The sequence below is a fragment of the Phacochoerus africanus genome, chromosome 5 (assembly GCF_016906955.1).
Source record: "Phacochoerus africanus isolate WHEZ1 chromosome 5, ROS_Pafr_v1, whole genome shotgun sequence".
NCBI lineage: Eukaryota > Metazoa > Chordata > Mammalia > Artiodactyla > Suidae > Phacochoerus > Phacochoerus africanus.
The window spans coordinates 91,949,549-91,975,176 of record NC_062548.1 but is presented as its reverse complement, the minus strand read 5'-3'; the positions used below and the strand labels follow the sequence as shown (position 1 = coordinate 91,975,176).

The 25,628-nt window shown below is 36.7% G+C and overlaps 1 protein-coding gene across 4 annotated transcripts in view; it reads right to left on the bottom strand.

The window, feature by feature from the left end:
* Positions 1-11,339: 11,339 nt before the first annotated feature.
* Positions 11,340-25,628, bottom strand: part of ASB3 (ankyrin repeat and SOCS box containing 3) — a 114,887-nt gene continuing 100,598 nt past the window's right edge. For 2 of the 4 annotated variants that reach the window (XM_047782090.1, XM_047782089.1), the window contains exon 10: positions 11,340-13,124. In XM_047782090.1, coding sequence (XP_047638046.1) covers positions 12,919-13,124 — 206 coding nt within the window. In that variant the 3' untranslated portion in view covers positions 11,340-12,918. The remainder of the gene's footprint in view (positions 13,125-25,628) is intronic. The other 2 variants (XM_047782093.1, XM_047782092.1) reach the window with 2 other exon arrangements.

The following is a 25,628-nucleotide window of genomic DNA, read 5'->3' as shown; positions in this document are numbered from 1 at the left end:
ATATGTATGTTGAAATGGCACACCACATACCTGGGAAAATCAATCCAGAACAACCAATATGAAGTAATGCGGGGAAGGGCGGGGAACATATCCTGCTACTCTAATACTACTTAAAAACACTTCTGTTTTTTTTTCTTCTCATGACTTTCAATACTTCACTTCTAACACCAAATGTTTGGGTTATTTCCCACACACCAACAAATTCTCTGATATCAGCTGGGTGTTCTACAACTCTATGCAATCCTGACGCTATCTACCAGAAGTTAGTGTCAGGTCCCACGAGTTTAGTATCCAGTCCTACAAAACAACCCTCATTTCAGACCTAGTCACAAGTCCAACCCTGTCATACTTCTGACCAACTGGCTATGAACTGGGGATGCCCACAACCCCTTCCTTGGGTTCCATAATTTCCTAGGATGGCTCACAGAACTCAGGAAAGCACATAAGTTACCATTATTACCCATTTACAATAAAGAGTATGGTTCAGGAAGAGTTAAATGGAAGAAATACACAGGAATGCAAAAAGGGGCCTGGAACTTCCATATCTTCTCCAAGTACACCACTCTCTCAACATCTCAAGGTATTCAAAAATCTGGAAGCTCTCCAAAAGCTGGAAGTATCAACCAATATGATCAGACAGAAGGAAGAAGTTGAGGTTTAAGAACTGAAAGGAAGATGGAAACCATCTCTGTTTTTATTTTTTATTTTTCTTAATGAATTTTATTATATTTATAGTTATACAACCATCATTGGATGGAAATGTTGTAGAACTGGTTGTAATGATCTCTATTTTTATTTTTATTTATTGGTTTTTACGGCCTCACCCATGGCATATGGAGGTTCCCAGGCTAGGGGTCTAATCAGAGCCACAGCTGCCGGCCTATACCACAGCCACAGCAACACCAGTTCCGAACCACATCTGCAACCTATATCACAGCTCAGGCAATGACGGATCCTTAAGCCACTGAGCGAGGCCATGAATTAAACCCACAACCTCATGGTTCCTAGTTGGATCTGTTTCCACTGTGCCACAACGAGAATGCCAACATCTCTATTTTTAAATGGCATGACTATATATTTGGAAAATAATAGTATATCAATAGAAATCCATGGGGAAAATAACTCAAAACAAAGATATGTTAGTAAAGCGATAGATTATAAAATTAAAACAAAATCAATTAGCCTTCATATTTTCAAACAAAAACCAGTTAGAAAATATAAATGAAGAAATAAATGAAATATTTCTGAAAGGCACAAAAGTAGATTTGAACAGGTAAGCCAAACCATGTTCTTGAAAGGAAGACATGTAATATAGACGGCAGCTATCTCTACTTAATAAATTTAGTACAATCTTAATAAAAATATTGTAAGGTATTAGAGAATTATTTAATGTTAACCTGGAAGAACAATCAAGGGAAAATAGTTACAACAACTCTAATAGAAAACAGCAATGAGGAGTTGGTCTTGCCAGGCATTAAGACATATTATATATCTCCTATCATGAAAAACAGTTTGATACGGGTGCATAAGTAAAAGATAATCCAATGGAAAAGAGGATACATAAAAGTAGTGTCAATTAATAGTACTAACTCAATACCTAGGAAAAGATGGATTTTATAATAAATTTTGTTAGGATAACCAGATACTCTTATAGAAATCATTAAAATTGGATCCATTCCTCCCACCAGTATGCAGAGATGTTCCATTAGAGAAATGCAAACTGAAACTATATACTTATATATATTTCTCAACTATGAGGTTAGCAAATAGCCAAATGTTTGACAACTTTTTCTACTGGCACTCTCATACATCAATAGTATACATTCTTTGCCTATGAAAGAGAATTTGGCAATACCTAGAAAATCTGCATATGCATTTACCTTTTGATTAAGCAATTTCACTTCTAAGAATCTTCAAAAGCTAAAGTGGTAAAAATAACAAAGAGCACAAAAGCGTTCACTGCAGTATAATAGCAAAAGACTGGCAATAATTCAAATGTCCATCAATAGGGGAATGAACTATGGTTTAGCAGCACAGTTGCTATAAAAAGAAATGAAGACTATCTCTATAATTATTATAAATTATATCAAGAATGTTATCAAGTGAAAAAAAATGAAGAAAACTATATTTATCATTCTTTTACTTAACTAAGGAAGGGCTTTGAAAATATATGCTATGTTTAAAATAAATTTTAAAAAACTTTAAACTATAAAAAGTGTATATTAGAAAGGGACAAAAATAGGGTGAACAAAGGACAAAACCTAGACTTAACTGAATACATATTTCCTGTAAATTTGATTTTGAACCATGTAAATATCTCTCATAATTACAAAGCAAAATTAAATTTTAAAAATCCTTAAAAGATTGAAAATGAAACCACATGATCCTCTGCACTCAAGTAACTTTAAAACACAGCAATCTGACTGTATACTCCTAGTGAGATACACCAAAATAACAAAGATAGCCAGGAAGAAGAAATTTTTCTTTTAATTTTAAAAATTTTCATTATAGCTGGTTTACAATATTCTGCCAGTTTCTGCTGTACAGCAAAATGACCCATTCATACATATATTTACATTCCTTTTCTTATATTATCTTCTATCATTATCTATCACAAGAGATTGGATATAGTTCCCTCTGCTATACAATAAGACCTCATTGCTTATCCACCCATTCTTTTTTTTTTTTTTTTCGACTTGATTAAAAATGTAACTCCAAATATCTATCTTGGAGAGAATAGAGGAAGGGAAAATACAAAGCGGTATGAGTAATGTAAGAGATAAATCCTTATATTTCACCCTAGAAAATTAATAAATAACTCCTGTGATGCTGTGATTTATTTATTTGTATTTATTTATTTTTGATTGGGTTATTTTTGGTAAGATTTTTATTTTTTCTATTAAACAGATTTACAGTGTTCTGTCATCCTCTGCTGTACAGCAAAGTGACTCAGTCATATTTATCCATCCACTCGATATGTAATAGTTTGCATCTATTAACCCCAAACTCCCAGATCATCCCACTCCCTCCTTTTCCCCACTGGCAATTACAAGTCTGTTCTCTATGTCTGTGAGTCTCTTTGTTTTGTAAACAGGTTCATTTGTACCATATTTTAGATTCCACATATAAGTGATATCATGTGGTACTTGTCTTTCTCTTTCTGACCTACTTTACTTACTATGATAATTTCTAGTTGTATTCGTGTTGTTGCAAATGCCATTATTTCATGCTTTTTATGGCTGAGTAGTATTCCATTGTATATATGTACCACATCTTCTTAATTCATTTATCTATTGATGGACATTTAGGTTGTTTCTATGTCTTGGCTATTGTGAATAGAGCTGCAACGAGCAAAGGGGTGCATATATCCTTTTGAATGAAGGTTTTGTCCAGATATATGCCCAGGAGTGGGACTGCTGGATCATATCGTAGTTCTATATTTACATTTCTAAGGAACACCCAATACTGTTTTCCACAGCAATTGTACCAATTTACATTCCCACCAACAGGGTAGGAGAGGTCCCTTTTCTCCATACCCTCTTCAGCTTTATTTATAGACTTACTAATGATGGTCATTCTGACCAGTGTGAGGTACCTCATTGTAGTTTTGATTTGCATTTCTCTAATAATTAGTGATGTTAAGCATCTTTTCATAAGACTACTGGCCATCCCTAGGTCTTCTTTAGAGAAATATCTATTTATATCTTCTCTCCATTTTTGGATTGGGTTTTGTTTGTTTGTCTTTCTTTTTTTGATATAAAGTTATATGAGATGTTTGTATATTTAGGAGATTAAGCCCTTGTCAGTTGCATCATTTGCAACCATTTTCTCCCATTCTGTAGTTTGTCTTTTTGGTTTTTTATGTTTCCTTTGGTGTGCAAAAACTTGTAAATTTGATTAGGTCCCATTTGTTTATTTTTTTTTATTTCTATTGCCTTGAGAGACTGATCTAAGAAAACATTTGCACAGTTTATGTCAGAGAATGTTTTGCCTATGTTTTCCATAAGTTTTATAGTGCCATGCCTTATGTTTAAGTCTTTAAGCCATTTTGAGTTTATTTTTGAGAATGGTGTGAGGGCACCTTATTGTTTCATTGACTTACATGCAACTGTTCAGTTTTCCAAGTACCACTTGCTGAAGAGACTGTGTTTTTGGAGGGAGGAAATTTTTAAACCATTTTCACTAATATTATTGATGTTTGTATAAAAATTGTTACCATGAGTCTATTGTCCATGAATCTTATATAAAAGCAATGGGTAACTGTTAGCATCATTGAGAAGTAGGATTCCTGGCACATAAGGAACTAAAAAGATGTAAGAACACTGAGGTGAATTTTAAAAGTGTACTACTGGATTTGAAGTATCAATTTGCAGAATACAAACAGAATTAACATATATTTATTTCTTAGCTCTGTTCATTGAACAATGACCAAACCAGTAGAAATGAACATCCCTAGTGCTGAGATTACTCTATGTGTGTGTGTGTATTATATAGTCTGTATAGTACCATTCCTGAAAAAGTAAACAAAGTTATTTTTAAAAATGGCTGATGCCAGGTGCAAGGAAGGACAGATACAAAATAAACCTGGAATATCTTGTCACCAGAAAACAAAACAGCTATCAAAGACTACTTAAATGCTAGCTAAAAATGAGACAATCTGTGTATCAATAAGGGTAGAAACTGTAATGGACTACAATACATCAAAAATCTATGTTTACATTAATACTAAAAAGAGGAAAGACCTACTAATTATCTTTAAAGGATACTAGAGAATCAATTCAATATCCAAAGGAACCAACCATTTCACTGTTTTTCTTATATGTACCAGACATCAAGGTAACGAAATCATTTTGGGAAGTTCTCTTTTTTAAAGTGTTACAACTAATAAACAAATCTATAATTAATTAATAAATCTAATGATCACCAATGGCTGTCAACATCACTAAGAGAGATGAAGTACCCAGCATCTGAAGTAGTACTGTAAGGGAAAACAAAGTGTATGAGAAACAAATGTGAATCTGATCAAGGCTCTACATCCAGGGCTCATTTCAATGGCATCATCTGTGTAATCACACGGGGCTCTGTGCCAAGAAGGGTCCCAGGTCTGATTTAATGTTCTGCTGTCCTGAACTTGACATTTGAACAAAGGGCCCCATATTTTTATTCTGCATTGAGCCCTGCAAAACAACCAAATTACAGGAAACAAGTGTAGTACATTAAAAAAAAAAAAAGTCTACCCTAAGTGTAAGATCAGAAACCATAAAATTCCTATAAGAAAATATAGGCTCTTTGATATGAACTGTAGAAATTTTTTTTCTTTAATCTGTCTCCCAAGGCAAAACAAAAGCAAAAGTTAATAAATGGGACATAATTAAACTTAAAAGCTTTTGCACAGCAAAGAAAACCATCAATAAAATGAAAAGACAGTCTACAAAATGAGAGAAATTATCTGCAAATGATATGACTGGTAAGAGGTTATTACCTAAAATATAAAACAGCTCATACAACTAAAATATCAAAAAAGCAAACAACCCAATTAAAACATGGGCAGAAAACCCAAATAAACATACAGATGGGCAATAGGCACATGAAAAGATGCTCAACATCACTAATCAGCCAAGAAGTGCAAATCAGAACTACAACAAGGAGTTCCCATTGTGGCTCAGTGGATTAAGGACCCCATGCTATCTCTGTGAGGATGTGGGTTCAATCCCTGGCCTTGCTCAGTGGGTTAAGGATCTGGCACAGATGCAGCTCGGATCTGGTGTTTCTATGGCTGTGGCATAGGCTCCAGCTGCAGCCCTGATTCAACCCCTGGCCCAGAACTTCTATATGCCACAGGTGCGGCTGTAAAAAGAAAAACAAACAAACAAACAAAAAACCTACAATGAGATATTACCTCACACCTATCAGAATGGCTAGCATCAAAAAGACCATAAATAGCAAATATTGGAAAGGATGTGGAAAAAAGGGAACCCTCTTACTCTGTTGGAGGGAATGTAAATTGGTTTAGCCAGGATGGAAAACAGTAAGGAGATTTCTCAAAAAACTAAAAATAGAACTAACATATGATCCAGCAACTCTACTCCTAAGCATACATCCAAAGAAATGAAAACACTAATTAGAGAATATACACTTGCACCTCAGTGTTCATAGCAGACTTATTTACAATAGCTAAGATATGGAAGCAACCTAAATGCCCATCAGTAAATGAATGGATAAAGAAGATGTCACACACACACACACACACACACACACACACACACACACACACACACACGGTACTATTCATGCATAGAAGATTTTGCCATGAAAAATTTGCCATTTACACAGATGCACCTAGAAGGTATCATGCTTAGTTAAATAAGTCAAAGACAAATACTGTATGTTATCACTTAAATTTTCTAAGCTACAAAAATACAGATTATGTAGCACACTTCAAACATAATATTTTCAATCAACTGTACATTAATAAAATAATCAATTTTAAGTTTCTATAATTATTTTTTTAAATATATCTTCAAATTCCTTGATACGCCTCCCTTCTAATCCCCCCACTGCAGAGTCCCAATTTACAGTCTGAATGCAACTTCCTGACAGATCCCATCGACAAATACCACACTATAACATTTAAGAGTAGGCTTAATAAAACCAAATAATTACAAACAAGATGAAGACCATAAGGATTTGAATTAACATAAAGCAAATAATTTTTAAGTGTCTAAATAAAAATCCAGACTACATGTTACTAATACTTCTATTTATGGAACTACTCTGGTGTAGAACTGATATATTTGGCACATACTATTTTACCTAAGATTCCATAATAACCTCAAAAATATTAGACATTCTTTAATTGTTTGATTCAAATCATAGTCATATTTAGACACCAGATGGACTTTCTTCTTCACCTATTTCATCATGTTAGAAAAAGAGTGTAAATTAGGACCTTATAATGACTCATGATAGACTTTTACCATCCACATAGGAAAGCAGTGAAGAGAAGGTTATGCTAACCATTCAATAGTAAAAGAGACATAAACAGATGCTATTCACAAGTCTCAGTGCACCAATGGCAATTACCACCTGTTCTGCTTCATCTATTAGTGATATGCATGAAAAAGAAGCCAAGAGACAGAAAATTCATGCAGACACTAATTTTTACTGCAACGATATTTTAAATTTCCTCGTTAAAAATACATACTATACAGTTACAACAGAGTAATGCAAAAGATATGCAATTACCTGACTATCCTGTGTTGAGACCAGATGACTAGCACAGGTTCACAAAGGTCTCCCCCATTCTCTTTTTTCCTTGCAAAGAGAAGAAAGGGGTTGTTTGCTTTATATAGATGTCTCAGGAAAAGAATCAACACAGAAATGCCTCATTATTTTTCCTTCCTACCAACTCAGAATTTGTGATAACTCACGGCTTGAGCCTGGCTACAGGTATCATTAACATAATAAAGAAAAGGCTTGAGCAGGGTACAAAACTGTAAAGGTGGACGGATTTTACCTATGTGCAGGGGCAGGGGGAGGGGCTCCTCATAGTTGTGTACAGATTTTAAAAACCTAAGAAAAAGAAAATCTTCCAAAACATAGGTAAACAATACTGACTCTGGATGATAGGACTACAGCTCCATCTCCCTTCCTTTTTTTCTCGGAATTTTAAGATATTTTTTCTTTTAAAATGAAATACTTAAAATGCTGTTATTCTTATGAGAATTTTTTAAAGATATGTTTAAATGTTCTTTCTATTCACTAAGACAACTACAGAAAATAATGTACTTAAAATCTGTGCTCAAAGTATATGCTTCCATAAAAAAAATAAAATTCAGACTGGCCTCTTTTTTTTTTTTTGTCTTTTTGCCTTTTCTTGGGCCGCTCCCGCAGCATATGGAGGTTCCCAGGCTAGGGGTCGAATCAGAGCTGTAGACCCCGGCCTATGCCACCACCACAGCCACAGCAACTCGGAATCCCAGCCGTGTCTGTGACCTACATCACAGCTCAGGGCAACGCTGGATCCTTAACCCACTGAGCAAGGCCAGGGATCGAACCCGCAACCTCATGGTTCCTAGGTGGATTTGTTAACCACGGAGCCATGACGGGAAATCCCAGACTGGCTTCTTCTTAGTATAAATTACTGACAGGTTGCAAATAAAGCTATGCATTTTTCTACCAATATAACACAAAAAATACTAAGCACAATCAGTTCCCTGTCTCATGAAAACCACAGGTTTTCAATGACTCTAACAAAAAAGAAAAGCAGTTTACTTACTGCAAGGTATTACGTTTCAATGACTACATGTTATTTGATAACAATAATAATAATAAATAGATAAAGATAAATAAACTAAATTAGCCTCCAAGAGGACAATGGAAGAGAAAGCAAAAGATAAAAATCTCAATGGTTACACACAGGCATATTAAATTTTCCTTAACGGATTTGTTAAGAAAATGAAAATGGATAAAGAGAAAAAAAGCCAACTCTCTCTATAAATTAATTGATCAGGACAGTCTCCAAGCCTTCAAACATGGGCCATACTTACCTGAAGTCATAAGCACCACCTTCTCCTAGAGAGAATGTGTAGGTATAAACTCAGAGATCCAGCATTAATTCTGAACAGTAGCTCCGATTCAACCCCTAGCCTGGGAAGCTCCATATGCCACAGGTGTGGCCCTAAAAAAAAAAAAAAAAACCTAAATCTTCCCATGATAGTCCTAGGGACCTGCTAGCAATAATCATACTGAGAGCTCTTCAAACAAGTATTTCCATAACTAATCAAGAAATACAATTAGGGAAATATATCTCTATGAATACAGAGGAATATAAATATGAAAGGCAAACTTTTAGATGGGTTTTCTCAACTTTTTTCTATACCCCATACTAATAGTCATATCCACTGTTTCAAAGATATACAGTTATTTACATTCTTATCACAGGTAATATTTATGGTAAGCCTTTAAGGACCAACAAAATTATAGAATTTTAAGGAGTAATTAATCAAAAATACTTATAGGTCTTCAAACTGTACAAGACACAATACTTGAAGATATATAAAGCATCAAAATTTACACACAGGATAATAGACTTAGGTGGAAAGATTAGATTTAAAGTTAGAAATATCAACTGGTCATTTGACATAAATACGACACTTAGGCTGCCCTAAGATTATCAGTGTCAGAGTTCCTATTGTGGCTCAGCAGCTTAAGGACTCAACCTTGTCTCTGGAAGGGTTTGAATTCAATCCCTGGCCTTACTCAGTGGGTCAAGAATCCAGTGTCGCCACAAACTGTAGCATAGGTCATGGATATGGCTTGGAACTGGCGTTGCCGTGGTTGTAGTGTAGGCCTGCTCCAATTGGACCACAAACCTGGGAACTTCCATATGCCGCGGGTGCAGCCATAAAAAGAAAAAATAGATTACCAATGTCACAGGTGGTTATGGGACACAGAGGTGTGTAACTGCTCTAGGAAGTAGGACCATCAGAAAGCTGCATATATTGGGAGTTCCCATCATGGCTCAGTGGTAACAAACCTGACCAGTGTACATGAGGACACAGGTTCAATCCCTGGCCTCGCTCACTGAGTTAAGGATCCGGCGTTGCCATGAGCTATGTTGTAGGTCACAATCTTGGCTCAGATCCTGTGTTTCTGTGGCTGTGGTACAGGCCGGCGGCTATAGCTCTGATTGGACCCCTAGCCTGGGAACTTACATATGTAGCAGGTGCGGCCCTTAAAACAAAAAAAGAGACTGGTTGACAGAAAGCTACCTATCAAGACTTGGGTAAAGGAAGAGGGAAACAAAGAAATGATGTTTAATGACTACACCTATACACAACAACACAAATGAGTCTGTAAACTTGGACAAAAGTAACAGGAAACAACGGTGGGCATAGTGTATGATTCCAGAGAAAACTGATTTTTGGTGCTAGAATGCAAAAGAGTGGTTACCCTTCCAGCAAGAGCACAGTGACTAGGATAGCCACAAAGAGAACTTCTGGGATGCTAATACTGTTCTGTTTCTTAAAACGTATGCTGAGCGCATAGCTGTTTTCATTTTGTAAAAATACAGTTGAACATGTTTGAACTGTATGGGTTTATGTATGTGCAGATTTTTTTTCAATAGGAATACTACAATACTATACAATCTGCAGTTGATTGGACCCATGGTTGCGTGAATCCACAGATACAGAAGGCTAACTGCAAGTCAAATGCAGATTTTTCAACTGTGCAGAGGGTAAGTACCCCTAATCTCCGTGTTGTTTAAGGGTCAACTGCAATCGGTCTGCATATTTATGATTTGTGTACTTTCCTTTACATGTGTTAAACATCAATAAAAAACTTACCTAAAGAAAAAAAAAGAAACAATGTTCAGATCACGGCTACTACATCAAATGATCACAAAAGAATGTCCCATGACAGGAAGGATCAGCAGGAAATATACTTCAAGAAAATCAGATCAAAGAAAGGTAAACTCTTGACAACTTTTTTTTTTGCCTTTTCTTGGACCGCTCCCACGGCATATAGAGGTTCCCAGGCTAGGGGTTGAATTGGAGCTGTAGCTGCCGGCCTACACCACAGCCACAGCAACACAGGATCCTTAACCCACTGAGCAAGGGTAGGGATCGAACCCACAACCTCATGGTTCCCAGGCGGATTCATTAACCACCGCGCCACGACGGGAACTCCTTAACAACTTTTATTAAAACTGATTCATGGAAGTTCCCATCATGGCTCAGTGGAAACAAATTTGACTAGCACCCATGAGGATGCAGGTTCAATCCCTGTTCATCCACCATTGCCATGAGCTGTGGTGGAGGTTGAAGATGTGGCTCAGATCTGACGTTGCTGTTGCTGTGGCTGCTGCATAGGCCGGCGGCCATAGCTCCAATTTGACCCCTAGCCTGGGAAACTCCATGTGCTGTGGAGGCGGTCCTAAAAAGCAAAAAAACAAAAAAACAAAAAAACAAAAAAAACCCCACCTGACTCATGTTCTGCTCTGGGTAATATGTACCACCATTAGAGAACTACTGTATGGAGTTCTTCATCAGGCTCACTGTGGCCTTAAGAGTATTAAAGCACTATGGTGCATGTAGGGCAGAGCTTAACGCTCACACTAACTAGATGTGTCATTTTGATTAGAAGCTATAACTATAATTCACCTACCTTTAGATACTTTCAGATGAGATTTCTCACTATTCAGTCATAAAAACATAAATATTTTATTACAAAAGTCTAAAAGATAGATTATATACAGTAAGTAAAATCATTAATGTTTTAACTACTAAGGGTTTTTAAAGTCTCTGAAATACAGGTTTTTAATAAGAGATCAATGATAAGGTATGAATAGTTTAATTTTTATTACATATTTTAACATGAACAAAAACACGTGAGAAGATTCACCCTCAAATATAAACATTATAAACATTCTATGTACAGTGGACCCTAACAAAAAACTGGTTGTTTTAAAATCAGAGCATAGGTAGGGTTTGGAAAAATAAAGATGTGGACAACATTTTTAAAATATTACAGAGATACTTTTTAAAAATTTATTAACTATTATAATTTCCACCTGTTTTTTCCATATCCACCCTTATTCCTGCCCATATTCCCATATTCAAACTCTACCTCCATCCCATAGGCAGCAACCACAGCTGAGTTTAGTCATCTCCCTGGACCTTAAAAATGTCTGCATCACTTGGTATCCAGTCATCACTGCCTTTTTTTTTTTTTTTTAATCAAATAACAAACAGCTATCAGAGATGGATCTGGCTGACCCACTCCCATCTATTTTAAGTCACAGGATCCTAACAGGACAGAATACTTGTCCTCCTTTGGGCCCCACATCTGGGTCTATTATTACAGTAATGTTTTCATAACCTTTCTCGCAAGGCTGGTGCCCCCAGCTGCTTATCACAGCTCTCTTGATTCGGTATGTAGTCCTCTCTGACTCTAGATTCAGATCAAACAATTGTAAAACTAATGAGGCAGTGTCTCATTAACTTAGGATTCTAAGGTGTAAATTTCATGGACTATTTGAAACATATCTAGATAGTAAAATGGAGACACGCTATAATATTAATAGAACTAGCAATCACTGCTTCATAGGATCAAAGCTGCTCTCTGATTTGGAGGCTGAATGGAGCTTTAGAGTTTTATTTGATACTGAGTGATTCAGGAATACATGTCTTTCTTTAAAGATGGTATTTCAGAAATGCCTCTTCCAGTCTCCTAATAATGTAAATGTTGGTAAAACACACATTTATCTCAAATACCAACCTATTTTTTTTTTCAACTAAGCATATCTTTGCATTCAGGTCTATTTTTGCCTTTGCATTTAGCTAAAGAGAGTATCAAGGAACTGGAAAAAAGAGCAAAATGATTCATTTTAAAAAAAGAATTCTCCCTGAGTTTACCTGTGAAAAGCCAATGAATTTCAATTCTTTATAACAGTGACTGAATTAAAACATGAAAATGGAATATAAAATAGTTCTTTTATAAACATAAGAGATACTCAACCTCAAATAAAATAACAGATTCAACTCCGCTATGCACACTTTCAGTGAAGACTGATGCATTCCATCCTGAGCCCTAGCTCTAGGCAACACAGAATCATTGCAGGAAATATGTCATGTTTAGCACTAGAAGCAGCACCACAGTTTATTAACAGAATAAAGCAGAAAATGGTTAGGTAAATGAATACTACAACAAAGTGTACTGGTAATGAAACCACAATAAAGTAACATAAGTGAGGTTTACAATAGCTTTTTTATTTAAACCAAGAAACCTAGTTGTAAACATCTGCATTAACCAATCATACAAATAAAAATCATCTTTTGTGACCATAAAATCATGAAGAATTTATACTCCATGGCTCCTTGTCTTAGTGGTTTTCAGACCAAGACATGAGCTGTGTTAAGTAGCTTCACTGATTTCTTCATCTTGAATAACTGCCAGTTCTGGAATTTCATTCATCCTCAGAACCTCTGCATACAGCAAATAATCATGTAGGCTTCTGGGAAGAGGCAACTGATGGATAAAATTATCACATCGTAGGTGTTCTGGTTTTAGACTAGACCGAATTTCCAAACGACAAAGGTGGGTCAGTGATGGAACAGAGGCTAGAGAAACAAACAAGAAAAGGAAGATAAAAAACTTTTAACTAGAAAGTTTTAACAGTACTTTAAGGTAAATGCCCCTTTTTTTCCCTACCTCTGCGTAAAAAAGAGAAGTAATCTATTACTTAGACTTACTTTGGAAAGATTACTTGGGCCCGGATGATCACAATAAACTATTATTCTTTTTACAGTCTTCACCTAGTTCCTCTCTCCTTCCAATTTCTGGCCACATATTCCAAAATAAGTACCCAGAGCCATATAAAACTAAATGTTCACATTCTAAATAGCTGATAATACCAGTTGGGACTTAAGATATGGATGGTCTAACTTTAGAAATGATAGAAGCTCACAGTAGCAAATGTTATTTCCCTCTTACTTTTACTGCAAAGACCTACCACATCAAGTGAATAAGTATGTAGCTTAAGTTTGGCTCTTTTTATCCATGATACAGAATGAAACTGACACATAGAGAAAAGGAACATTTGTCAAGTGTCTGCTATGCCCTATGCCCATACACATTCTCTTTTTATCTTCATTAACCTTGTGAGGTAATATATTATCATGCAGGCATAGAGATAATAAAACAAGACATTTAAAAAGAGGTTAAAGTATCTTTCCAAAGGTCATAAATCTTTGTACATGGTAGACCAGGATTCGAACTCAAGTGTATATGACCCCAAAACATGCATGTGTACATACTGCTGCCAAAAGCTAATAACCAATTAAAGGATAATTCACATACGCTTAACTAAGAATTGTATGGGAGTTCCCATCATGACTCAGTGGTAACAAACCCGATTAGTATCCATGAGGACGCAGGTTCAACCCCTGGCCTCTCTCAGTGGTTAAGGATCGGCGTTGCTATGAGTTGTGGGGTAGGGTGCAATCGCAGCTTGGATCCAGTGTTGCTATGGCTAAGGCGTAGGCCAGCAGCTACAGCTCCAATTTGACCCCTAGTCTGGGAACCTCCATATGCTGTGCATTCGGCCCTAAAAAAAACACAAAAAACAAAACAAACAAAAGAAAGAATTGTAAGATAGTGGTTTCATTTTGCAGGATGAAAAGTGTTAACTAAAGAGGTTAATGTCCGTGAAAAGTAAAAGTACTAAAAACAGTTAGTGGTTTTATGTGAATCAAATCTAATGCCTTTTATTAGTCCAAGAAATCTTTTATAAATCCCTGTGAAATCCACCAATGATTAACGGACCAAGATCAGAGCAGCAGCAAAGACAAGTACTCTCAAGAGTCCAGCTGATATCAGACTAGCTGGTCTGACTCCAAGTCTAAGATTCTTTCAACTGTGATATTTCACAGGACCTGAGACATGCGAATTCTCTAACATCCTCATCATCTTCCAAACCACTGAAGTTAGCCCATCAACCTATAATTTGTTTAAGCTTATTGGTTTAAGTTTAGTTTAGTTCACTCAGAGTTTGAGAAACTCCTCAAACCATAGTGTTTCAAAATTCCAATAAGAAAAGCAACAGAGTCATCTGATTTTGTACATAAAACACAATCTAAGAAGAGTATTATCTTAAACTGTAAGTCACACAGACTCCTCATTATAAAAAATACCACATCTAAAATATATAGCACATTTATTTTGACTCTTTTCATCTCCATATATTGTTTAAATTTTACCCTTTTCAGTAAACTTAAAGGAAGTATCATCATTCTCACTTATGAGAAAACAGATAAAGGAATCACTGGGAGGGGTCAGCAGGAAAACTAAATGAACAACAAGGTCAAACTGCAAATCCACACCCCCCACCCCCATCCAGCCCCAGTTTTGCAAAGGAGTAAGCAGGTTCAATTTCAACAAGCAGAATTTCAACAACTATCATCATAAGGAAGACTCTCAGTGACATCAGGAGCAACAACTGGTCCTAAGGTCACTGCAGATGCACAAATGTAATAAAAATTTTGGAAATGAGCATAATTGATTCCTGGTGAGCACACAACTCAGCTAGTAGGGATAAAAGGATGTTGGCACACTAGAAAGTGGCCTATCAGCTACAAACACTGAGCATGTCATGGGCATAGTCAGACGGGACTGATAGAGAAGATGATAAGACTAGAGTGCATGGGTTAAAGTGAGATTGGTTAAGGGAATTTCTACTTATATTCGATTAAAGTTTAACATGCATCTTGTTAAACTGAAATCTCCTCACTCTGCACATTCTTGCTAATGTAGATACCACACATTCAGAAGGAAGATAAAAGGATGGCCGTGCAACCTGGAGGAGAGCTGCCTGTTCAAGGCTAAAGAATCCTTAGCTTCTTCCACTTCTACAATTTGACAGACTATACTGACTTACAAATGCCTCAGGCCAACTGGGGGAGCCTTCCCCTAGCTGTTCCACAGGCTCCTGCAGTGCAGACAAGCCTTTCCAGGTCATCTGACTACCCCACTTTTGCCCCATCTTTATTTATTTATTTTTCTTTTTTGGCTGCACCCAAGACATATGGAAGTTCCAGGTCCACAATCAAATCAGAGCTGCAGCTGCAACCCACGCCACAGCTGTAGCAACACCAGATCCTTAACCTGCTGTACCACAGCGGGAACTCCAGTAGCCCTATCTTTAAAACTAAATAAACCATATGTTTATGCTAATATGTGTGTCTAAGACTAATCATCTGTGATCAAGCCAAATGGACCAGTACTCACTTGTTATGGGAATCTTAAGTGACTTGCCTATGTTGATACCATACATCAACAATAGAGCTGACACCAGATCTGAAACAGGAGGGAAGTGGGCAGGCTACCACCCTTAAAAGAATGAAATAGTCCTTGAGAATATGACAAATACTGGTTAGAACCAACTAGGTCCAAGATGGTGGATGATTTGACTTCCAGTGGACCTTTAGCTTCATTATATGCTCATTTTAAGACATCAGCCGAATGACACACCCACAGGTGCCATGACAGTTCAGAAGCCAACCGTAAAAGGCAAAAGTGGATGGTGGCCCAATTCTTGGAAACCTGCCCCTTCCCAGAAATAGGTGGAATAATCCTTTAGCCTATGAAACTGCCCAGCTCATAAAAACTCACTACCCCATACTTCGGGGCCCCTCGCCCTCTTACCTTTTGCTTTTGAGATGGCCCACACTCTGTGTGAGGAGTGTGTTTCTCACAGGACCACTCCCTGTTCTTTTGAGATGGCCCATACCTTGTCTATTTCTCAATAAATCTACCTCTTACCTTTCCCTTTGCCTCTTGCCGAATTCCTTCTGCGCCAAGATGTAAAGAACCTGAACTTCACTAAGTCCTGGGACCAGGTGTGGGATTTTAACTAAAAGACAGTGGCTTCAAGTCCCAAACTGAATTTTGGCCGGGTGTGAGTCCCTGCCCATGGGTTTGAGTCTCAGTCTGTGTCTTGGCTATTTCGAGTCCCAGCACATGAGTTTGAGTCCCAGCACATGGCTCTCAATCTGAGGTATATGGTCTCAGATCCGAATGATTTGACTCCAAGTCTAAGGTTCTTTAAACTGTGATAAGCCCCAAGTAATTCTCTAAAATCTTCTAAACCAGTGAAACTATCAAAAGTTTCAGTAGATCTTTCCATTCAATAATAATAAAAAAAAAAAGAGGAAAGAGTATATATAGTTACTTTAGTTACTGGTTCCAATTTTAACTGCACCATTTTGGTTTTCTTCCTGTGAGCACGATAGGTCACTGGCCTGATGAACAATTAGAGGTAAAAAGTGTAATCATTTGATTAATAAATCTGTGGATTTATTAACATACACAATAATATACCCGTCAGTGCCATCTTAGTTTAATATGCCAATGAATACTAAGAGAACAGCATAATCACACATGTAATATTTCAAAGCACGTGAAATTCCTATGAAAGTTTTAGTGATGCATAGTATTTCCAGATGTGCTGCCACTAGGCTGAGAGAAGATCAAACTATGCCTTGAATTTATAATGTGAAGAAGCCCAGAAGCTTTATTTAAAACATAGCCTTTATGAAAACCTGTTAAAACCAGATTTTATTTTGTCAAATATATTTCTTTTCCTACATTATGGCACTGATAGTAACCTATAAAATGATGTCTGAAACCATACTATACTTTTAAGTCATTTTTTCTGACCCAATCATTGTCAAGTTAATATGTTAAACCCAGTTTATCTCGAGATCTATTAGCAGGCAAAAGCAACTGTTAACTCTTCATTTCTATATAAAAGACTCCCATTTTGTTAATTCTGTTGTATGCTCACAGAACAATCAAAACAGAAGGTCACATGTTATATGAAATTGTACTAAAATCAAAACAAGGATCAAAATAAACCCTACAATTCCTAATTCATTCTGCTTATGAATGCCAAGTTTACCATGGCACGGAAATGTATGGATACTATACATACCCACTATCTATATTTTTCACAATCATTCATCTCTAACCTGCCCTTGTGTTTAGGATGCATCTGGCTAAATTTTATTTCTATGTTTCCTCTGCATGGCTTTCCAAATCAAATGTATTCATTTGACTTCTGGGCCATCTACTACAATGTATATTTTCTTCATTAATATAATGTCTTCATGGTCCCACCCTTTTGTTCTCAGTCTTAAGTTACTTGTACAGTCTCTCTCCCACTGATTACAACTAAAAACTTAGACAAAATACAAAAAAATTACTTGACGGCTTTAAAGAATAAATAAGAGACAGATTAGGGCAGGAAATCAAAACTTAAAGAATGACCAGTAGAAGAACAGCAAGAATGGAATGAATGGAAAAAGCACCACCCAGTAATAAGCCCTGAGCTGGAGTTGATGAGCCTTATTAACTAGTTGTGTGACCTTCAGCAAGTCATTTAAATGCTCTGACCTTCAGTTCCTCTTTGAGAAGTGCATATAATGCCTCACCTATAAAATGGACATAACTGGGAGTTCCTGCTGTGGCTCAGTGGATTAAGAATCGGACTAGTATCCATGAGGATGCGGGTTCAATCCCTGGCCTTGCTCAGTGGGTTCGGGAATCCAGCATTGCCATGAGCTGTGGTGTGTGTAGGTTGCAGACACAGCCTGGATCCCATGTTGCTGTGGCTGTGGTGCAGGCCAGCAGCTGCAGCCATGATTCAACCCCTAGCCTGGGAACTTCCATATGCCACAGGCGCAGACCTAAAAAGTAAAAAAAAAAAAAAAAATGGACATAATTGAAACCTCCACATCAAAAGGCTGCTAAGGTAGAACACATTTGCAAAAGCATTTTTTTTTCTTTTGCTGTTTAGGGCTGCACCCACAGCACATGGAGGTTTCCAGGCTAGGGGTCGAATCGGAGCTGCAGCTGCTGGCCTACACCACAGTTCATCGCAATGCCAGATCCTTAACCCACTGACTGAGGCCAGTGATCAAACTTGCATCCTCACAGATGCTAGCCAGATTCATTAACCGCTGAGCCACAACAGGAACTCCGAAAGCATTTTATAAATTGTAAAATATCATACAAATCCTAGGCACCATGATCTAATGATCTCCAAATGTTTTGACTGCACCTCCAGTTTGTGAAGTTTTTGAGTACATAACCCCAACATGTAGATATTTACACACATATAAATTATACATGTATACTATTAAATTAACATTATTTGCAGTAAGTACAAATTAAAACATAAAATAAGATACATATTTAAAATAACTTCACTCACTTATTAAAGACAGAAACCCTTTTCACCTTTACTAAAAATATTAAAAATAACAAATCAAAGTGATCAACTAAGCCTCATTAATTTAATTCACAGTGACATGGCAATTTCAAGATTCAGCTCAAAGTCCAATCTATTTTGATACCTGGTTATAAACGTTGATGTAGTTGAAAAAATATCTTACAAAAAGTGGAGTTTTCCATCTTGGCACACTGGAAATTAATATGACTAGGAACCATGAGGCTGCAGGTTAGATCCCTGGCCTCACCAGTGGGTTAAGGATCCAGCATTGCTGTGAGCTGTGGTGTCGGTTGTAGATGCAGCTTGGATCTGGCATTGCTGTGGCTGTGGTGTAAGGCCAGCAGCTATAGCTCCGATTAGACCCCTAGCCTGGAAACCTCCATATGCCTCAGGAGTGGCCCTAAAAAGAAAAAAAGAAAAAATATCTTACAAAAAGCATGTAGATTCAAACAAGAGGACTACATCATGGCATGGATAAACTAATCAGGATACTAACCTAACACACAGAGCAATTATGCAAAATTTTTATCAAAATTCATTTGGTAAATTTTAATTTTTCCTGATATTAATCAGTTTTTAAGCTAATTAATAGTTTAACTTTTTCATATTTTTATTAAGTGCATTCAAAGTCCAGGGAAACCATTTCAAATTATTTTAAGTGTATCAATATGAGAGTTTTTCTAGGTAATGTACATTGTTTTTGACAAGAAAATCACATAACAAAAGAAATACTACCAGCATCTGTTTTCAAAATCATCTGCCAGAGTTCTCACTGTGGCGTGGTGGGTTAAGAATCCAACTGCAGCTGCCAGGGTCACTGTGGAGGTGTGGTTTCAATTCCCAGCCTGTCACAGTGGGTTAAAGGATCTAGAGTTGCTGCAACTGTGGCAGAGGTTACAGCTGCAGCTCGGATTCACTCCCTGGCCTAGGAACTTCCACATACCACAGGTTTAGACAGACAGACAGACACACACACACACACACACACACACACACACACACACACCTGGCCTAGGAACTTCCACATACCACAGGTTTAGACAGACAGACAGACACACACACACCTGGCCTAGGAACTTCCACATACCACAGGTTTAGACAGACACACACACACACACACACACCACCTCCCCATCTTTTGGAAAGCAGTTTCTTTCTCACTCAGTTAAAATATCACTTTTACTTTACATCAACATTATTTTAGAAAATATATACGAGGTCTCATACTACTTAAAGCTGTTTGTTACCAAGGGAAAAAAAAAAAAGGTTGGGAAAATTGGAACATTTGTATTTTTACAAAATAAAAGTAACAGTTCATCTTTAAGTTCAAGGACTCTTTTTTATATTGTCACAAGATAAAGAGCAAAACTCTGGATGTACAAACAATAATCACGGTCACTCCCATCTCATTATAAAATACTACAAAGACTGTATATTTTAAAGGTCATGATTTCATAAAATTATTCACAACATTATTACTTCATGCAATTCTGGTTTCAACTCCTTTCCTATATTAGTCTGACTATTGATGATGCAGTAAATTCATTTCATGTGTGATGTTATCCATTTCCTTACATTTACAAAGAAGTGAGCCACTCCATCAGAGTCAGTCCATCTTACACAGCTTTTTTAAAAGATTTTTTTTATTAAATAAGTCATTATAGTTGTAAATATATCCTTTCCAGTACATATTTTCTTTAGTGGCTCTCTGAAAAGCAACTATTTTTTTACTGAGACAGAACCTTAAATACCCTAAGCTGAGACATTTTATAAATATTATATATCTTCTTCCAACTTAGTACACCATACTTCCTACCTGCAAGGTTATATTTTTGCTCTTTTCTTTAACTCTTTAGCAATGTTTCATATGCTCCTTTCAACAGTATTTGCTAATAAGAAATGCATTTTACTTTGTTCCCACATTATTTCAGCCAGTTTTACTGTAGCAGCAAGAACATGTGTTTTCCCAATGGATAACTTTTTGCCTTTTCACTAGTGAATAGGGAAACTTAAAAGGAGCTCATTATGTCCAGGAAATTTTATAAAAGTAATGGATTGAGTATCATATGATGTTTTGGGTGCTTAGAGTGTCTTGCTGATTATGATATTTTCATTACCTAATATCTCAGTGCATACTAAATACTAATGTCAAGGCTCACTGTTAACATTAATAAAGGTGAACCATATTTTAAATACTTTTCTTGATACTTTTAAACTTCTCATCAGCAGATACTGGGTAGTCAGCATTTTTATCATATGACATAGTCAGCATTTTTATCATATTCTATCTGATAAGAATAGAAGAGGAGCTCTGTGATTATTTTATTGGTTCACTTGTACTGATACCTTTAGTATTATCCACATAAAACATTATTTTTGCAGAAATCTTTTTAAGCCACTTGATCAATTTTTGAGAACTGGTTAAGTTAAAACTGGATGATGTAATCATAGGTCCACCAAATGATCACACAGGAATTACAATTTATTAAAGTACACCACAAGTACAGGTACCTGGTCACTCACTTTGGGAAGCACAAGCCTAACACATATAGATATGCAGGTACAAGGTTGGGCCATGTGTGTTAAGTGGGGGAAAACCAAAAAGATGAAAGCTCAATTCCTACAACTACAACTTCACTGTTAGAGAAAAGATCAGGTGAAAGGGAACTTATTGATGTGCAAATTCACTTACCTCTCTCCCACTTTTAGGATGTCTCCCTCTGGAATACTTGAAAATTAAGTAAAATCATCTAGCCTATGCATTTTCCTGTGATAATCAAATTAAAGAATGAATCATGGTCTCAGAATCTCTCAGAAAATAAAAATTCATTCTTCATTTCCCTAACTTGTTTAGGGAACTCTAATGCATTAGTCTGAGAAAATAGGAAAAAATTAAGCTTACTATTATAAAGTAAATTTTAACTCCCTCCGAAACCTTTCCAGAAAGTTCTCAGGAACTTTGTCACACCTATCACCAAGTCTCGGAGGCAGTTTCAGCATTCTCATAGTTCTCAGGAACTTTCTACCTATTCTCTTATAAACAAACTCGCTTTCATCTGGAAGACTGTACAGAACACTCACTCCACCTCCTGTCCTCACAGAAGCCCGATCCTCCCCCCCAAATTACTTTCTTCACCAATTTCTAAGATACAGTTTTCTCATGCCTCCAGACCTTGTCACACCTATCACCAAGTCCCGGAGGCAGTTTCAGCATTCTCATAGTTCTTCTGTGCCACTTTCAGACCCATACTTTTCTGTCTTTCAATTCCAAAATACACCAGAGCTTGCTCTCCTTTACTGCACTACACCTGACCAATAGTATCACTGAGACCTCGAGTCCCAATTCCTCCTGCTGTCTAGTCTATTAGATTCCTTCCTTTCTCATTTCTTTACCTATTTGGCAGAATTTCATAGGCCCATCACTTATGCTATTTTATTTTATCATCCTCAGTTCTTCTGTACCTGGTCTGACAATCCTCAGGATCAATCTAACCATTTTCCTTCTGAACCCCAATACAGAGAAAGTGAAGAGAGGCTGGAAAAAAAAATTACCATATAATCATATGGACTATACTACTTCCAACCTCCACTGGCCCACAGAATGCTCAACAAATCTCTCACTAGTTCCCAGTTTCCCACAACAACCATCCTAAATCAAGTCTTTCCTATCTACTCTCCCTTCAGTTTCCTTCTCAGCAAGGTTTTACCTCCTACTTCTAAGAAAAGGTAGGAGATCTTCTAGGCTCTCATTCTCTGAGTTTCTAATACTGAAACTATAAATTTATGTATACCCATACCATCCTCATCTCTCTTCTGCTTCTCAAAGAAAGAGGCCTATTTGAGGCTAATCCCATCTCCCTCTGTTTTATCTGAAATCCTATATATAAATGACCACTTTTATATCCAAATATTTAATCTAATGTTTTCCTTAAACAAATTGAGACCCCTTAGTCAAAAAACATCTTCAAGCTTCTCTTATCTTAAAAAGAAAAAGAGAATTCTGCCATGGCCCTGCATTAGTTCCTTTTAACCACTGCACTAAAGACCTATGCTTATTTTTTTCAGTCATAGATTCTAAATCAGTGTCTGATACCTAGCTGACCCGTAATTAAAGAACCCACTCACTAAGAAATTAATGAATAGAAACAGCTAGATTTGTAAATGCCCACCCACAGAAATATTACATTATAGCTTCTTAACTACAGACTTCTGTCTATGGCCCACATTTGTAACTAACTGAAATTATAGATTGAGTGGCTAAAAGTTCTCAAGTGAACAAGCTGTCAAAAACTAAAGCTCCTGTCCTAACTTCCTTCCCCCCCAAAATAAATACTTGGGATTTGAAAAATAATTTTCTTTTGTTTTAATTAGGATATAGTTGTCCCAGTGGTCTGCCTGCACATGTATCCAATGCAATACATATATATGAAGAGTAAAATGGGCTTTTAAATAATATTGGTGATCTGATATTTAATGACACTTAAAATTGTTTGTTTTTTTTTTCTGGTCATATCCATGGCATGCAAAAGTTCTGGGCCCAGGGATTGAACCCACACCACCACAGCTACTTGAGCCACAGCAGCAACAATGCCAGATCCTTAACTTGATAAGCCATTAGGGAACTCCAAAAAATTCTGTTTTAATTGCTCTAGGGCAACACTCTCTCCTATCTTAAATTACCAATAGATTGCTGACAATATCAAACCAGTTTTAAAAGCAAAATGTCCCAGCAAATGTGGATACAACTCATTAGTAATTAGTTTACTACGGATTTTCCTACCACACACACACACACACACACACAAAACAAATCTACCATTTGGATTTATAAGAGGCTGTGTGAAGTTAAAATGATAAATCATAAATGGGCAAATGGACCTTGCTAAAATTTTAAGTTAACTATGGAGTTCCCATAGTGGCGCAGTGGAAACGAATCCGACTAGGAACCATGAGGTGGCGGTTTCGATCCCTGGCCTCGCTCAGTGGGTTAAGGCTCCGACGTTGCTGTGAGCTGTGGTGTAGGTCGCAGACGCAGCTCAGATCTGGCATTGCTGTGACTATGGCATAGGCCTGCAGCTACAGCTCCGATTAGACCCCTAGCCTGGGAACCTCCATATGCCACAGGCACGGCCCTTAAAAGACCAAAAAAAAAAAAAAAAATTTAAGTTTACTATAAATTTCACTTCAAAAAAAAACTCTTCACTTCTAAATTCAGTAATAAAGACAGTCCGCAGGACACTGTTAATCAAGGCATGATTCTGCTTAAGTTGTGAAGGCCTACAATTCTGCTAATGTCTGGGAGATCAAGTTTCCTAGTCTACAAAAAGAAGGTCATATGCTCAATTTTTGATGATGACAGGCAATTAATGATGGGGTTCTTTCTTTTTTAATTGCAGTATAACTGATTTACAGTATTATGCGAATTTCAGGTGTACAACATAGTGGTTCACAATTTTTAAGATTATACTCCATTTATAGTTGTAATAAAATATTGGCTATATTCCCTATGCTATACAGTTTACTACTTACATATGGTAATTTGTACTTCTTAAATCCCCACCCTTATCTTGCCCTTCCCTTTCCCTAAAGGTAACTACTAGTTTCTTCTCTGTATCTGTTGTTAAATTCACTAGTTTTATTTTTTAGATTCCACATGTAAGTGATGATAACACAGTATTTGTCTTTCTCTGACTTATTTCGCTCATGCAATATCCTTCAAAGTCCACCTATGTTGTAGCAACTGGACTGAATGGGTTCTTAGTTCTCAGTGATAATGCCTGATCCAGATGAATAGCATCCAAAAAAAAAAATGCCTCTACATTTAAAAATCACTGTTGATAGTGGGCTGAGTCTCACCAAATAATTAGCTTTACCAATTTTATGGGCACAGAATGTGTAACTAGACACAATGCACACATAATCCAATAGGTTTTAAAAGGCAACCCTTTACTCCCCATTATTTCCGCAGTCCCCACAAAACATAGAGACTTTTTGGTTTGTTGAACATTTTATCTAAAACCTGCAAGTTGGGATTCTGTAAATCACTGTTTAAAATAAGGAGCAGGTGGGTTTTAGTTGAGCTATTTCAGCAGAGGGCACTTGTATATTACCAAATATACTTTACCTTATTTATAACAATTATAATGGTTCCTCCTTGGCCACTGACTTTGGAAAATTATTTGGTTAAGGGTTAGCTTGGTTGTATGTTATGTTGTGCCATGGTAACATATAAATCCAATAAAACTAGTGTCTTAACATAGCAGAAGTTTATTTCTTGCTCATGCTAGTCCTCTTCAGGTCTGGTGATGGTTCAAGGCAGGTGTCCTAAAATAATAACTCAGTGTCCCAGGTTACTGCTACCTTGTGTCACCATAATCTCAAACATGGCTTTAAGACTGTCCCAGCCAGGGAAAGTGAGAGTACTGAGAACTCACACCCACTATAACCTATGCTTTGACCACTTACAGCAATCACATAACAATCAACACTGAAAAGTGCATTCTTCCTGTGTTCTACAGAAGAGGAAAATGAAACAGAACTCAATTAAATGAGGTCTGTCTCTGCCACAATGACAAAATCTATTGTGAAAAACTAGAAATGGCTTGAGTAGGCAACTAGAATGCTAGTTAATTGCTACCAGGAAAGCACACTTAAAATTTACACTATGTTGCATATTAATTTATATCTCAATAAGGCTGGGAACAAATTATTATTAGAAAGGATTATAGATTAACTATTCTAAAACATAAATTTTGCTTCTGGCCATTATACCCCAATTTTTAACTGTAAACATTACAATCTCACAAAATAAACTGCCACATGTAGCATGATGTAC